Here is an 18,085-nt window from a genome sequence, read left to right on the forward strand (position 1 = left end):
TGTGTTCATTCTCCTATTATCTACATATATTATATGTTCATTCCCCACCTACCAAGCACAGGGAATATAATATACACCTGTTTATATGGGATATATGTTCATGCTCCTATTATCTACATATATTATAGGTTCATTCCCCACCTACCAAGCACAGGGAATATAATATACACCTGTTTATATGGGTTATGTGTTCATTCCCCTATTATCTACATATATTATATGTTCATTCCCACCTATCAAGCACTGGGAATATAATATATACCTGTTTATATGGGTTATGTGTTCATTCTCCTATTATCTACATATATTATATGTTCATTCCCCACCTATCAAGCACTGGGAATATAATATATACCTGTTTATATGGGTTATGTGTTCATTCTCCTATTATCTACATATATTATATGTTCATTCCCCACCTAACAAGCACAGGGAATATAATATTCACCTGTTTATATGGGTTATGTGTTCATTCCCCTATTATCCACATATATTATATGTTCATTCCCCACCTATCAAGTACAAGGAATATAATATTCACCTGTTTATATGGGATGTGTGTTCATTCCCCTATTATCTACATATATTATATGTTCATTCCCCACCTACCAAGCACAGGGAATATAATATACACCTGTTTATATGAGATGTGTGTTCATTCTCCTATTATCTACATATATTATATGTTCATTTCCACCTATCAAGCACTGGGAATATAATATATACCTGTTTATATGGGTTATGTGTTCATTCTCCTATTATCTACATATATTATATGTTCATTCCCCACCTACCAAGCACAGGGAATATAATATACACCTGTTTATATGGGATATATGTTCATGCTCCTATTATCTACATATATTATAGGTTCATTCCCCACCTACCAAGAACAGGGAATATAATATACACCTGTTTATATGGGATATATGTTCATGCTCCTATTATCTACATATATTATAGGTTCATTCCCCACCTACCAAGCACAGGGAATATAATATTCACCTGTTTATATGGGATATGTGTTCATTCCCCTATTATCTACATATATTATATGTTCATTCCCACCTATCAAGCACTGGGAATATAATATATACCTGTTTATATGGGTTATGTGTTCATTCTCCTATTATCTACATGTATTATATGTTCATTCCCCACCTAACAAGCACAGGGAATATAATATTCACCTGTTTATATGGGTTATGTGTTCATTCCCCTATTATCCACATATATTATATGTTCATTCCCCACCTATCAAGTACAAGGAATATAATATATACCTGTTTATATGGGTTATGTGTTCATTCTCCTATTATCTACATATATTATATGTTCATTCCCCACCTACCAAGCACAGGGAATATAATATACACCTGTTTATATGGGATGTGTGTTCTTTCCCCATTATCTACATACATTATATGTTCATTCCCCACCTATCAAGCACAGGGAATATAATATACACCTGTTTATATGGGATGTGTGTTCTTTCCCCTATTATCCACATATATTATATGTTCATTCCCCACCTATCAAGCACAAGGAATATAATATTCACCTGTTTATATGGGTTATGTGTTCATTCTCCTATTATCTACATATATTATATGTTCATTCCCCACCTATCAAGCACAGGGAATATAATATACACCTGTTTATATGGGATGTGTGTTCATTCCCCTATTATCTATGTATATTATATGTTCATTCCCACCTTTCAAGCACTGGGAATATAATATACACCTGTTTATATGGGTTATGTGTTCATTCCCCTATTATCCACATATATTATATGTTCATTCCCCACCTATCAAGCACAAGGAATATAATATTCACCTGTTCATATGGGTTATGTGTTCATTCTCCTATTATCTACATATATTATATGTTCATTCCCCACCTACCAAGCACAGGGAATATAATATACACCTGTTTATATGGGATGTGTGTTCTTTCCCCATTATCTACATACATTATATGTTCATTCCCCACCTATCAAGCACAGGGAATATAATATACACCTGTTTATATGGGATGTGTGTTCTTTCCCCTATTATCCACATATATTATATGTTCATTCCCCACCTATCAAGCACAAGGAATATAATATTCACCTGTTTATATGGGTTATGTGTTCATTCTCCTATTATCTACATATATTATATGTTCATTCCCCACCTATCAAGCACAGGGAATATAATATACACCTGTTTATATGGGATGTGTGTTCATTCTCCTATTATCTATGTATATTATATGTTCATTCCCCACCTATCAAGCACAGGGAATATAATATACACCTGTTTATATGGGATGTGTGTTCATTCCCCTATTATCCACATATATTATATGTTCATTCCCACCTATCAAGCACAGGGAATATAATATACACCTGTTTATATGGGATATATGTTCATTCTCCATTATCTACATAGATTTCAAGTTCATTTCATGTCCAAGATGCAGAAGCTATCTGTAATGCCTCTCCATATGTTTGGACCTATAAGTTATTAGGTTCATTCTTATTTATTCCTTTTCTTCATTCCTTTTAATATGTCCCCATACCAAGAGCTGTAATGCATTGAATATTAGAGAAGCCGCTTATCCCCAGCAGCCCTGTGTATAGGCCACAGATGGGAGTCGTACTTCGGTACTACGCCCCCCACCGTACACGACCCAGCAGAGCGCCCGTGCAGTGTGTGCACAGCCATATCACAGCTGAGGCCGCGGCAGCTCCGGGTGCTTTGTTCTCTAGCACCGCAGGAGGTGAGTGTGTACAGTGACAGGAATACAGTGTGAGCCCTGGCTGCCATGTGCACGTAGTGGAGGGCGCGGACAGCGGCACCACAGCAGCTTCTTCACATCCCTGACAGCCGCTGCAGAGCTCCTGGTGCAGGTAAGACATTGGGGGCTGTCTGGTAACATGTGGTCATGCACTGACATTAGCCTTAGTGTCACCAGGCTCAGAGCTAGGGCCGGGAGCCACAAACCTCCTGATTGGATGTCAGGATCTGCATGGGCGGGGCTTAATCTTACAGCAACCAATCACTGTCCAGTGGTTTTTGGTTATGAAGCTGTAATGTAATAATCACCATGAAGCACATTATTGGACAATGTTACATTTACTGCAGGCATATTTCTAAAGGTTCGTGATTTTTATCTAATATTTATTTTACTTTGATAGATCTGTGTATTTATTTCTACATTTATAAGAAATGTTAAAGGGTTACTCTAAGTATTATAAATGGCTAAAATTGCAAAGTGTTTGCAATTTTTTTTTAAATAAAAAATCTTTTCTATTCTCAAAAACAGTTTTTTTTTTATTTTATTATTTACTGATTGTAGCATAGGGAACTTCTGATAGCGGTGATCAGGTTCCAGACAAGGCGCTCAGCACTTGTAGGCTCTTTTCTGTCCAGCTTGTAAGCGCTGGCCGGATTGCTTAGCTTCAGTGACCTCTGCACTCCTCCAATGCTGCAGAGACAGCGCTGCCTCTAGTGGCAGCATGGGAAAGTGCAACGTTCGGACCAGCAGCTGAACGAAACCTCTTGTCCAATCTGTCAATCAAGCATAATCGCACCACCCCGAAGTAGGTAGGAAGCCAGGAGGTAGGGGTGCAGTACACTGCTGAACATGCAGGATCAGGTAACAGCTTAAGCTCCAAATTTGTAAAAATATTCTTAGTCTTCAACCACTCAACTAAAAACATTTTCCTGCTCATAAATCAATACTAACCACATTGGAACCAAATATGTATTTTTTTTTAAATCTTTACTGTCTTAAAGAAAATGTTTTGTCCAAATTGTCTTGATTAAAAATAACTTAAAGGGAACCTGTGATCAGTTCACATCGAACACCATATCACATATATAGCCAGCAGCTTTTGTTTTTGTTTTGGCTATGCTGTCTCCCACTCTCAATCCATCATTATCTGTGCTCCCCCACTGCACCCTCAATACATCATCATTCACTGTACCCAGTCACCCACCTTCAATCCATAATTATTTGCTGCTTCCTAACCCCAATCCTCAATCCATCGTTATTTGCTGTCCCCGTCACCCATTCTCAATCCATCATTATTTGCTGTCCCGGTCACCCATTCTCAATCCATCAGTATTTGCTATCCCCCACCCTCAATCCATCATTATTTGCTGTCCTCCGCCCCCAATCCATTATTATTTACTGTCCCCCATCCCACACCCCCAATCCATCATTATTTGCTGTCCCCGGTCTCCCACACTCTATGCATCATTATATGCTGTCCCTGGTCCCCCACCACCAATCGATCATTATTTGCTGTCCCCCGTCCCCCACCCTCAATCCATCATTATTTGCTGTCCCCCGTCTCCCACCCTCAATCCATCTTTATTCGCTCCCACCACACCCATTTAATTAGTTTTATTAAAAAAAATCACGATCCCCTGCAGGTGCAGCTCCTCTTCTGATATCCTCCTGGCGAGTGGAACACATACATGCTGGTGTGTATGCAATAACGTCATCGCGCACGCGCTGTTACCAGTGTGTCACAGAATAGGCGGAGGGACTCCCTTGGAGCTACACGGCTGTTCCATGGAGCTCTAGAAAGGCAGAAAGGCTCCCTCCGCCTAGATCTGCGCCGCCTACATTATTATACCCTGGGGCCCGGTGAGCAGAAGCACAAGAGGGGGAAACTGGTCTTGGCCCGGGCCCCCCCCCCTTTGTTTCAGCTCACTGGGTCCCATACAGTAGTAAGGGCAGTAATGCCCTGATAGCGGCCCTGGACGTAATGAAGACCTTACTGAGCTTGCACCTTTTTTGCCACCTAATCTGAAAGCAGTACGATGTAGAGACAGACTGAGACCCTGATTCCAGCAATGTGTCACTTACTGGGCTCCTTTCTTTGGATATAATCACTGTTTTATCAGTAGGAGATTATCATTAGAGGACTAGTAAACTTGTTGCCGTATAGTTCTCCAGATTCACGAGATCTGTATAAACTCACACCCATCACTGACTGGCAGCTTTTTGAGCACACTGTGCATAGGCAGAAAGCTGACAATCAGTGGTGTGGGTGGATTTATACAGAGCTCAGCATTCAAAAACAGCAGAGAAAACATTCTTATCAAAACTACAGCAAGCAGCCCTGTAAGTGATACATTACTGGAATCACAATATCTGCCTACACATTATGCTCCACTCAGATGGGGTAGCAAAAACCTGGTGACAGATTCCCTTTAAGCCCTTACATGTAAGGAGCCAGTCAATAGCAGGTGTATGGAATGGGATCACAGGGTGAGGCCGCCCCATACCTGGCAGGTAATGGGTTGTGTGTTACAGCCAGGACCTGCCTCTAACAAGCGCTGCCTGCGATTGTTACCCTCTAAATGCGCCAGCAGGAGGGAACGTCATTTAATGTAATATGGGGTGTAAACACTTTCAGAAAAGTCTGATCTATCAAAATATAAAGTAATTAACCCAATCAGTAAAAATAGATTTTTTTTTCACAATTTCACTGCACTTGGAATTTTTTTCCTGTTTTCCAGTACACTATGTGGTAAAATGAATGGTATCACTCAAAAGTACAACTCGACCCGCAAAAACCAAGCCCTCATATGTCTATGTGGACAGAAAAATAAAAAAGTTATGAGTCTGGGAAAAAGGGAGAAAAAAAAACAGAAACGCAAAAACGGAAATTGCTTTGAGTAGGTGTTAAAAGACCTTTGCATAAATGGCATTAATTTGGGATATAAAATCCTGATGACAGGTTCCTTTAATGTTTTCTGTCAGCTCTCATACAGGTCTCTTATGTAATCGTTTTATATAACGAGATTGCTAACTAGGCCGGGTTTAGACGAGCGTATGAAAAATTGTCGGCTTTTCATCTAGGAAAAAATGGCTTTTTCATCCATATGGTTTTCTGTATGTCTGTTTTATACATCAAAAATGAAAAAAATATACAAGGCCAATAAAGTTTCCTACCTTATCAATTGCAGTGGATCCAGTAAAACCAGATGGCACATGGATGGTGTCCATATGGTTAGTCATTTGTTTGACACCCCAATTAGATTTAAGGGGTCAGATTAGCGTATGCTTCAATTACCGAGGACCATCGATCCCTGTATAAAAAACAAACATTTATTCGAGGTACGCCGTGACGGCTAGATTGTGAATGTCACAACCCCATTGTATGCCTGTAGAGTATACAGCTGCTGGTGTCACGGCTGCGGAGTGAAGGCAATCTTCATCTGCGAATGTATTGAGGAGTAATAGGAGATGGACGTTCCTGGTAGACCGCGCTGCTGCTGGAATAGTAGTCGTTCCACGCATTGGCAGTATTAAATAGTAGCTTTATTACCCGTTTCAAGTTCATATCGAACTTAATTTTAAAAAATAGAATACGTACATCTGTGAAAAACGTCTTGATGATTCAGGGCTATAGGGTTTTGCCTTTACGGAGAGAGGTCAGATTGCAACCAGAAGGGATCTAGAGGTATCAATACAAAAGTGCTCGTTATATCAACAGTGCAGTGATGAAAACCAGGTCAGTCTTACCTATCTGGTCCATAAGAAAAGGCCAAGTCAGGGAAATACTGCATTAACCCTTCTTTATTTTAAAGGGGCCCTCAACTGTAACGTAGCCCTAAAATTACACTGCCTCAGTGAAAGATGTCATCTAACAACACAAGAAATGTGCAGCTATCTTGACTTGTAAAAGAGTTTGAACTAGTCGGTCCTTTCTTTTAAAGGATGTAACAATTCAAACTATTTTCCAAATGAAGCTATCTGCAAATTTCCGTGACATGACATTACATGAGGCGTCAATGGGTTGTTCTAACGTTCTCTTATCGGAAGTGCACCACTCCCACCCCCTGATTTTCTGCTTTGCTCCTGAAAATAGACAATTTGGATCAGTGGCATAGTCGTGCTCCTGGACCTAACTGTGCGCTCTCCAAGGCTGCTACCATCGTTAGCTTTACCTGTGCTGTAGGGGAGAAGCTGTTGGATCCAGCTATCCAGCAAGCTTCAGAGCGGTGCAAGGAGGCACTAAAGCGTAGCGCTCTTTACAACTGGGTAACCGGCCTCTCTGAGACTGCAGCATGGCTGATAACCTAGGCAATGAGCTGTATAAAATTAAAAATCCCTCCGTTTTCGAGACCCTAGAGCATTTCTAGTAGAAAGTTAATAATAAAGTTGCTTGTTTTACCAGCACTTTGCAATTTTGCCTATTTAAGAATGTAATGTAAGCCCTTTAAAGGGAACCTGTCATCACGATTTAGTATGTTAATATAAAGTTATGGCCATAATGGTGCTTTTATACTGGTTTAATAGATACCTGTAGGGAAGAAATCCGGATCCTGATTCTTGTTTAATTCATGTTAGAAGTTTTGGTGCAATATCCTGTTCGTGCATCAGGGCAGGACTTTGGGGTGGGACTGTGGGTAGGGTTTTTGGCTCTTCTGCGGCCCCTCTGCACTTGTACGAGCCTTCTTTTTTAAAGTTCGCACTAGCACCTCCCTTGCTGTTGTTGGCGCTTCAGCACATTCATCTCCCAGTGTTTTTCAGCAAAATAGTGGCGGTGGTGGCGCATGCGCAGATTGAGATCTCGGCTCGTAATTGAGCTGAGGTCTGAATCTGCGCATGCGCCGTACCCGGCTCCATTTTACTGAAGACATTCAGATGTCGATCTGCGCATGCTCTGCCATTGGCGCCATTTTGCTGACTACAACTGGGAGATAAATATGCGCAGGTGCCGCCAGCAGCAGGGGCGGCGCTAGCGCAAACTTTAAAAAAGGAGGCTCGTACAAACAGAGAGGTCGCGGCAGATATGAAAACCCTACCCACAGTCCCGCCACAAAGTCTCGCCCTGATGCACGAAGAGGATATTGCACCAAAACTTCTAACTTGAACTAAACAAGAACCAGGATGCAGATTTCTTCCTTACAGGTATCTATTAAATCAGTATAAAAGCACCACTAAGACCGTACCTTTATTTTAACATACTAAATTGTGATGACAGGTTCCCTTTAAAGGGATTTTGTCACCCTGAATCTTCAGGAGCACACTGCTCTCCTGCCTCCCGACTTCCTGCAGCACTCCTCATTGACAGATCAGAGCAGCGATATCATTGAGCCACCTTGCCTCTCCAGGGCAGCAGCGGCACAGGGGCACGGTGACTGGCCAGATCCAGCGATTTGACCAGCTCATACAATGCAGCAGTGGCAGGTAACGTAGGCGACGAACAATAAACAATAAAATTAGGGAGCCCTTCATTCTTGAGAATGAAGAGGACTTTTAATAAGGAGTACATTGCAGAGTTGCTTGTTTTTATAAGCACTTTGTCATTTTATCAATATATGATAATAAGATTAACCCTTTAGCAACTGTGACTACTTTTAGTATATAGTGTAATCTTTGGGTTTTTTTTTTTGAACAGGGAAATGGCGAACTTCCCATCAGCCATACTGTCTATGTACAATGAAACGCTGGAAAGGAAAGAAGCAGTTAAACATTTCATCTCATCCTTGGAGTCAATGGTAAACCATATTCCTATGATGCATTACAGAAAAATGTGCTTGCCTGTCTACGAGTCCTAATGCAGATTTTCCATAAGGGCCTCCAACTATCACTGATCTTTTTTATAAATTCGTTTTTTTGAAAAAAATTCTTCATAATAAAAATTACAGTTATGCAATGAATGGTACAAATTCTGATCTTGTTACAGATATCTGCAGATATTAATTACACTACAATGTCTTATATCATATATTAACCAATGATAACTACTATACAGTAGAATAGATTAATGTACAAATCATTGCAGTCATCTGATGCATCGAACTTATATAGATGTAATGGAGATCCAAGTACACATTAATCAAACACAAGGTTACACTGTTTAATCCATGAAAAATCATGGATCTCATCACATATATGAATGAACCTGGAGCACACTAGGGTATATAACGCGAAAGTGAAGAAGTCAGTGCATTAGGACATAAAGTTTGTTAGAGGTGAGCTACACCATTTCCACAGACTTTATGGAACTTTTGGGGACACCCCTATTTCTATATACAATATTTTCATATGGTATGGCATGGCATGTCAGAGTGAGGAGACTTATATGCCTTTCATGCTGTTCTGAGAAATTAAATATGCAACTTGCCTCTTCCGAGAAGAAGAGGAGTAGAACTCTAGTGCCACCTATTGGAAGTAGTCAATATTGACCTTTTAACGGACCTTGCTATATGACTTACTGCAGGATAAAAGCCAAACCATAATCTCAATTTGCAGACATGGTGTTTCGGTATATTGCCCCTCATCAGTGGACCATCCATGGCGTATAAGTCTCCTCACTCTGACATGCCAGGCCTGGCTTGTCACTCTCCACAAGGAGAAACGTTACCCCTTAGATCCCAGTCTTAAGGCTATCACCTAGTCAAATCAGATCTCATACTTTGCACTGACGAGGGGCAGTACCCCGAAACACCGTGTCTGCAAATTGAGATTCTGGTTTGGCTTTTATCCTAAGTCACATAACAAGGATTGTTAAAGGGTCGATAGTGACTACTTCCAATAGGTGGCACTAGAGATCTAGTCCTCTTCCTCTCTGAAGAAGTAATTTGCATGTTAAATGACAATAAAACTTCATTTTCAATAACATGGTCTAGCATTGCTATGTGACATCGTATCCAGAATATAGGGTCCTGTAGTATTTTAAACTGCAGAAATTCGGGGATATCCCACAACTGAGTCTCACCCATTTGGTCAGTAAACTTTAGGACATGTTTATTCTCTTTCCATACCTGTATCGCCTGGCTGTGTGCATTTAATAAGCCCTGAGGTGGTTTCTAGCATCCTTCTAGTATCACCCACACAGAATTCCCATTCTAGAATTGAATGAGATGGGCCAACTATCACTGATATTTAAAGGGGTTGTCTGATACATTTATTGCCCTTTATAAATATGTATCTTTAAGCCCTAACCACTTTTATATCACCTACTGTTTCGGGAGGGGGGATAGAAGCTGTGGGAAAGTCGTTGTGGGGCCATCCTCCTGTGATGTCCCATTTAAACTTCCCTCAAACAAAACTTCAACGGAAGTAAAAACATTAGCGAATAGCAGGATAGGGAGAATGGTAGGGAATTTTATAATAAAGCTAAATGCAAAAGTGGTTAGTTCTTAAAGATAGATATTAGAGATGAGCGAGCGTGTTCTGTTAACCCTTTCGGCGAGCATGCATCGGTGCTTGCCGAGTATTTGCGGCGTGCTCGAATGTTATGTTTGAGTCACTCCGTGTGCATGATTTGCAAATGTTTGACAGCTTTATATGCATGTGAGGAATTCCTAACAAACAGGCATTCCTCACATGTATTAAAGCTGTCAAACAGTCGCAAATCGTGCACACGGGAGTGACTCAAACATAACATTCGAGCACATCGAAGATACTCGGAAAACACTCGCGCATGCTCGTAAATCTCAAGTAACGAGCATGCTCACTCATCACTAATAGATATTTATGAAGGGCATTATTGGTATCGGACCACCCATTTAATAGTTGTTTTTATTTGGGTCTTAGGGACCTTTTAGGCCCTCTCTAGCTGCTTCACTGTATTACAGGATTATTTGAATAGAAAAGAATAGCTCTAGAACATAATGGATCATGTTTCCTGCATAATCAGCACTGCATCTGCGCCAGACTGCTGGGATCAGTATCCGGCAAGGACATGAATACTGCAGCCAATCAGCATTGCTGACTGGCTGCAGAGTTCACATTTCCTCCTATTGGAACAAACAGTGTTCTTTGTGCTCTGACAAAATTTGAACGCTGCAGGCGATCAATGGATGACCTCCCCAGAAGTTGATCCCAACAGAATGGCTGACGGCGCAGTGTTATTGGTCTGTGATGTGAGTATATTTTTATCACCTCCCTGGGCCCATTAAAAGGGGTTATACAGTAGTGGAAATCACCCGTAAAGGAGTACAGAGAGTAGTCAGGAACTTTTTACACTGTTGGCTCATATTAAGATCTGAGAAAAGTGAAGGAAAGCATAGCTAGCTGCAGGCAGATACTTGCAGCCCCCCCCCCACCACACAATGGATATATGTATGACAAATGATAACTGTTATAAATGTTTTCACATATATAACATATTGCTGTATTCTTTTACAGTTAATCTGAATTTTTCCACTTTTCTCTGCAGTGCAAGCAGTTTGCCAGGGTGAAGGCAGAAGTAGCATGCATTGCTGTATGTGATTCAGAAGCGTTGGTTGTTGGCAGCAGGAAAGGAAAAGCCTTCTTTGATTCCAGGAAGGATCTGCAGAACGATTTCATACAGTATTGTGAGTATTTTGGAACATTAAATGCAATGATGCTCCATAATTCTTCTCAAAAACTTTTGTGCACAGTAAAAAAAAAATAACACATATGGTAGAAATTCTATGCTTCTTATCCTTGGATTTCTTGCAGGCAATTTGGATGAAGTTTGTGTTTCAGAAACTGTAAAGAAGACGCTTAGATTGAGATCGAATCACGCAGAGATTGAGTCACTCCAGAAATGTGTTGAGGATTTGTTCTGTCTTTGTTATGGTATGATGCATTACTGTGCTTCTTTGTAATGTCTATTATATATAGTTTATGTATAGTTAATCTTAGCAGTGGTCACCATTTAGTTTCTCCCACTTTCCTCTGTTGCTTGTAAAATATGATATCTGAGAGCCGCTGTTGGTATCTTCTCCAGACTGTAATGGACATAAACGTCATATTCATGTTATTGCCCTATTTGTCTAAGCAGATCATAAATGACCCACAGATTCTAGTTGAGGAATTGTAACCAGAAACCTCCAAAATAAAATAAATTTGTTTTTATTGAAAAAATATATTAAAAACACCATAATATACAATTAGAAATGATCTCAAAAGAAGAAAGAAAGTACAAACACCCATGGTACAACGGGAAAAAAGCAATTCACATCAATTTCATAATTGTGGTTATATGAACACAACCTCAGCTAAGTCTATGAAGAGTAAATAAGTGCACATACGTATCCTAGTAAACATGCGCAAATCAGTGTCTAATATATAACTTACCGATGATGCCAGAGGTGGAGAATCCTCCTTGCTGCACCGACGCGCGTTTTGCTTGTTACTTTCCTAAGGGATAGTGCACTGTAGGATGCCTTGCTCTAGTTAATATAGGCTCCTTCATTATTGCCAATTAATTGGCACATCAGCACCGCAGACCAGATATAATGCTTCCGCCTTCAGTCATCTTTACGGCGCGCGCATGTGGGTTAAAACTGACTCGGTGACGTCATTTCCATGCGAGCGTCGCTCTACGGATGTTCCAGGCGGAAGCAAACATGGTGAGGGTTACAACGCGCATGCGCACATCGGCAGCCATTTTACAGAAGATCAAAGGGCACATTCATATTCATACCACTATTATGAAATTGATGAGAATAGTTTTTTTCCTAATGTACTATGGGTGGTTGGATTTCCTCTTGTACTTTCTTCCTCCTTTTGAGACTATTTCTAATGGTATATTATGGTGTTTTAAATATATTTTTCAATGAAAACTAATTTATTTTATTTTAGTGGTTACTTCATAGTCGTTCTTTGGTATACATAATTTTGGGCGTACTCCATCCCTTATCCAATTATGTGCATTGATTGGGGGAACTTAGTGTTGGTATGTTCCTAGCCTGGAAATATTATTGGTGCTATATGGGATTGTTCAATTAATCATTTGTACTCATAAAACATTTCTTCTTATGATTTACTAAGGTTCTGTTCACATTGCTGTCAAGAGACTAAAATAGCGGGCACCACAACAACACCCTGACAGCAAGAAGCACTGTAAGTCATTGGGGGCTGTCAGATGCAGCAGCTATGTATAGGAGCCACAACACAAATGTGAACACAGCCTAAACCATTCATTTTATTTAATAGAATAATTCTTGTTATTCCGTACACTAAAGAGATGACTGCCACTCATATACAAAAACCTCTGGCTGCGTACACAAAAAACTGTAACCTGCCTGAAAAAGCGCTAAATAACGGCTATAAGGAATGAACCTATGCACTGCAGTGTATAAATGACTTGCTGTTCTTAGGTTCATACTTTTGAGCTTTTTTTAATTGCTTCATGTTTCCAAAGCTATGATGTGACCTGACCATTCTTCTCCTCTTGGAAACCGCTCAATAGTTTATACAGGACAAGTAAAAAAAAACATTGGTGGCCAAAGACATCACAATAAACACTAAGAAAGTGACCTAAAAAGCTAAAAAAAAAGATGCTTCAGGACAAAAGTCTTCGGCGTGTCCTGAAGAGTCTTCTGAGAAACTCATGGGGCTTGCACACATCTTATAGACGTCTTGTGTAACATAACCTAACTTCCCTTTCTGCATTTTTTTACGCAACGTAAATTGACTTGCGTTGCTGTTACGGGTCCAGGTGGTGGAACCTCTGTGCCGAGGTGCAAGGAGGGACCCAGAGGGGCGTGACTAAGTATCCACCCGAACCGACCCTGGTCGTACGGCAGCTAACGACACTGTGACCAGGGAGGATCCGGGCTGAGGGACCAGGTGCTACTCTGGGGACGACCTTGTAAGAGAGCAGGTGGCTCCCACGGGTCAGATGGCTGGGACTGACCGGTATGGCGGATGGACACGGCAAGTAGGCGGAAGTCTCTGGTAGCTGACAGGTGGTCACAGTTCGAGAAAGCAGGGCAAGAAGCAGTCTTTAGGTTTACCAGGAAGGTGGTCACAGCAAGTGACGGCAGGGTCTCCAGGCAGGCTGGCAGGAAACAGGCGGGTGCTCCCAGGTGAGCGGGCAGACAGACGAGGCAGGTAACTGGCAGGTAACTGGTGGGCGCTCCCAGGTGAGCGGGCTGACGGACACAGCAGGTAACAGGCGGGTGCTCCCAGGTGAGTGGGCAGATAGAAGAGTTCTCTCCTCAGGACCAAACCCCTTCCAATCTACCAGAAAAAAAGGTCTTTCCTCTTACCCTCTTGGTGGCCAGAATACTCTCTACTAGAGATGAGCGTTGTTCGACTCGAACTGTTCGCCAATCTCAAATTCGAGCTGTTTTGGGCAGTGTTCGAGCTGTTCGGCGAACACGAACGATTTGAGAAAAATTCGGCTGTTCGAGGTTATGTTCGATAACTGTTCGTGCACCAAAATCATAACTGGATTTTTTCTCAGTAATGATGAAAATTAATGTTAATACGCAGTTTGAGTGTACAGCGGGGTGGGGGGAGGGGCAGGAGATGGATCTCTGCAGGAATAATGAAGATCTCCATTTTTTTTTCTCTTTCCCGCATTTACAGTGGGCAGGTGCAGTCTGTCAGCCTATCAGCAGCGCACACACGGAGCGAAGTGCTTTTTTTCACACAAGCAAGGGCATGTGTCATTGGCAGTGTATGTCACATGTCCTTGCCCTATAAGACCAAGCCATTTTCCCCGTCGCCACCATTTTCTCACTGCTGCAGCTGCGTGTTAGACGGCACCGCTGTTGCTGTGTGCGCTATACCTTGTTAATTTCAAGCCAATTATCGCACAAATCTACAGATAGCTTGGGAGTAGGGAATAGTTGTGATTGCAGTCCTTTTAAGGACTAGGTTACAGCATTTCCTACGACTTTTATCAGGCTGGTCTGTGCTCTTAAATAGATAGGTTGGGAGTAAAGACTAATTGTAATTGCAGTCCTTTTCAGGACTAAGTTACATCAGTTCCTATCAGTTTTTGCCAGGCAGGTCTGTGCCAGTGCTGTGCAAGTTTTTTTTCACAGCATTTGGCTGAATCTAGCAAAGCTAATCCCTTTTGGCCTATTGCAGAGTGTGTTAGTCAGTGGAGTAGCCTATCTGTGTTGCAAGATACACCACCTGTGTATAGAATACCAATTTTTTTACTGCACCTAGTGAAGTAAAACCTTTTGGGCATAGCATCATTCTATTAGTCCATCTATACTGACCTCCATAAGGTTGCAAATTGAATATCATTTTTTTCTGCATCTAGCTCTGAAAAAATATTTGTCCTTCTAGCAGTGTGTGGGACTTGTTCTACTAGTCCATCTATACTGACCTCCATCAGGTTGCAAATTCAAAATATTTTTTTGTCTGCATCTAGCTCTGAAAAAATATTTGGCCTTCTAGCAGTGTGTGGGACTTGGTCTATTAGTCCATCTATACTGACCTCCATCAGGTTGCAAATTAAAAATATTTTTTTGTCTGCATCTAGCTCTGAAAAAATATTTGGCCTTCTAGCAGTGTGTGGGACTTGTTCTATTAGTCCATCTATACTGACCTCCATCAGGTTGCAAATTAAAAATATTTTTTTGTCTGCATCTAGCTCTGAAAAAATATTTGGCCTTCTAGCAGTGTGTGGGACTTTCTCTATTAGTCCATCTATACTGACCTCCATCAGGTTGCAAATTAAAAATAATTTTTATCTGCATCTAGCTCTGAAAAAATATTTGGCCTTCTAGCAGTGTGTGGGACTTGTTCTATTAGTCCATCTATACTGACCTCCATCAGGTTGCAAATTGAATATAATTTTTTTCTGCATCTACCTCTGAAAAAATATTTGGGCTTCTAGCAGTGTGTGGGACTTGTTTTATTAGTCCATCTATACTGACCTCCATCAGGTTGCAAATTAAAAATAATTTTTATCTGCATCTAGCTCTGAAAAAATATTTGGCCTTCTAGCAGTGTGGGGGACTTGTTCTATTAGTCCATCTATACTGACCTCCATCAGGTTGCAAACTGAATATAATTTTTTTCTGCATCTACCTCTGAAAAAATATTTGGGCTTCTAGCAGTGTGTGGGACTTGTTTTATTAGTCCAGCTATACTGACCTCCATCAGGTTGCAAATTAAAAATATTTTTTTGTCTGCATCTAGCTCTGAAAAAATATTTGGGCTTCTAGCAGTGTGTGGGACTTGTTCTATTAGTCCATCTATACTGACCTCCATCAGGTTGCAAATTAAAAATATTTTTTTGTCTGCATCTAGCTCTGAAAAAATATTTGGCCTTCTAGCAGTGTGTGGGACTTGTTCTATTAGTCCATCTATACTGACCTCCATCAGGTTGCAAACTGAATATAATTTTTTTCTGCATCTACCTCTGAAAAAATATTTGGGCTTCTAGCTGTGTGTGGGACTTGTTCTATAAGTCCATCTATACTGACCTCCATCAGGTTGCAAATTAAAAATATTTTTTTATCTGCATCTAGCTCTGAAAAAATATTTGTCCTTCTAGCAGTGTGTGGGACTTGTTCTACTAGTCCATCTATACTGACCTCCATCAGGTTGCAAATTAAAAATAATTTTTATCTGCATCTAGCTCTGAAAAAATATTTGTCCTTCTAGCAGTGTGTGGGACTTGTTCTACTAGTCCATCTATACTGACCTCCATCAGGTTGAAAACTGAATATAATTTTTTTCTGCATCTACCTCTGAAAAAATATTTGTCCTTCTAGCAGTGTGTGGGACTTTCTCTATTAGTCCATCTATACTGACCTCCATCAGGTTGCAAATTAAAAATAATTTTATCTGCATCTAGCTCTGAAAAAATATTTGGCCTTCTAGCAGTGTGTGGGACTTGTTCTGTTAGTCCATCTATACTGACCTCCATCAGGTTGCAATCTGAATATAATTTTTTTCTGCATCTACCTCTGAAAAAATATTTGGGCTTCTAGCAGTGTGTGGGACTTGTTCTATTAGTCCATCTATACTGACCTCCATCAGGTTGCAAATTGAATATAATTTTTTTCTGCATCTAGCTCTGAAAAAATATTTGTCCTTCTAGCAGTGTGTGGGACTTGTTCTACTAGTCCATCTATACTGACCTCCATCAGGTTGCAAATTCAAAATAATTTTTTGTCTGCATCTAGCTCTGAAAAAATATTTGGCCTTCTAGCAGTGTGTGGGACTTGTTCTATTAGTCCATCTATACTGACCTCCATCAGGTTGCAAATTGAATATAATTTTTTTCTGCATCTAACCCAGCCAATACTTTTGGGCTAATACCACAGTTTGGCCACTCAGCTCTGCTTGGTTCCCATCCATTGTTTTTTTGTGCAAACAACTCCAGAGTTGTGAATTAGTTAACCACCAAAATGAGTGGAAAAAGGCCTGCTGCTGGTGGAAAGGGGAATAGGCGTGTTGGGAAGGGGAAAAAAGGTTGTGTCTGTGGGGTAGGTGTTAAAGCAACAATAACTTCTGCAGAAGAAAGACCATCTTCCAGCCAAACTAAAATGTCTACTTCTTTTAGCGGACAATGTGATAAGATCCCTTTCTTACGGCCACGCCAATCGCTACAAATTCCAGATGAGGCACAAAAACAGCAGGTGCTTCAACGGATATCAAGTGTTCCTTTAAGTGAGCTCTCCTCCACATCAACTTCAACATCACAAATACTCCAGTCCTCAAAGGTGTCACCCCAATCGCACTTGCTTCCTCACAGCTCCCAAATCTCCAGCTGCCCGTCTGAGTATGAGGTAGAACAGATGGTTGAGTCTGCAGAGCTGTTTACTCATACTATAGCCTGGGAATCAGAGGTCGGCTCCAGCGCTTCTGTGAATCCAGTAAGGGAAATGATCTGCACTGATGCCCAGAATCTTTATGAGTCGGATCCATGACCAGACGCTGAAGGTTCTGACCATAATGTAGACCCTCATTCCCAAACTGTAACTCCTGTTGGTGGAGACAATGAGGAAGACGATGATGAGACTCAAATACCTGATTGGAGCGACAACTTTAGTTTTTTGTCATGGCAGGAACAGGTTGGCTCTGAGGACGACGGGTGTGATAACGCACAGGGTGATGATGATGAGGTTGGAAATCCCACTTACTGTCAACCCACAGTCAGCCAATAGATGAGGTCAGCAGAGGAGGTGGAGGAGAATGCTAGTGACGACGAGGTCAGGTTGCGCCTTCCTGGACAGAGAAATAGTACTGGAAGCACGTCAACAACTGCATCCTCAAACACAACTCTGCCTCTCACCACAAGTCGTGGTGGCTCTTTAGGTCGCATGGGTGCTAAGTAGTGTTGAGCGATACCTTCCGATATCAGGAAATATCGTATCGGATTGGATCGGGC

The 18,085-nt window shown here is 41.0% G+C and overlaps 1 protein-coding gene across 1 annotated transcript; it reads left to right on the forward strand.

The window, feature by feature from the left end:
- Nucleotides 1-2,779: 2,779 nt before the first annotated feature.
- On the forward strand, nucleotides 2,780-11,787 carry LOC141246202 (general transcription factor II-I-like). Its single transcript, XM_073669119.1, has 5 exons — nucleotides 2,780-2,899; nucleotides 8,417-8,516; nucleotides 11,186-11,324; nucleotides 11,452-11,571; nucleotides 11,777-11,787. Exons 2-5 carry the CDS (start codon nucleotides 8,421-8,423, stop codon nucleotides 11,785-11,787), a joined length of 366 nt encoding a protein of 121 aa, XP_073525220.1. The 5' UTR covers nucleotides 2,780-2,899; nucleotides 8,417-8,420.
- The last annotated feature ends 6,298 nt before the right edge of the window (nucleotides 11,788-18,085 follow it).

The sequence above is a fragment of the Phyllobates terribilis genome, unplaced genomic scaffold (assembly GCF_046119375.1).
Source record: "Phyllobates terribilis strain yellow unplaced genomic scaffold, ASM4611937v1 Scaffold_2__4_contigs__length_985480577, whole genome shotgun sequence".
Lineage (NCBI taxonomy): Eukaryota > Metazoa > Chordata > Amphibia > Anura > Dendrobatidae > Phyllobates > Phyllobates terribilis.

Bases quoted from the DNA above. Each gene is read 5' to 3' on its own strand.
- LOC141246202 (XM_073669119.1), top strand. From the start codon at position 8,421: ATGGCGAACTTCCCATCAGCCATACTGTCTATGTACAATGAAACGCTG. The intron at 8,517-11,185 runs GTAAACCATATT...TTTTCTCTGCAG, and splicing joins TCTCATCCTTGGAGTCAATG to TGCAAGCAGTTTGCCAGGGT. The intron at 11,325-11,451 runs GTGAGTATTTTG...GATTTCTTGCAG, and splicing joins GAACGATTTCATACAGTATT to GCAATTTGGATGAAGTTTGT.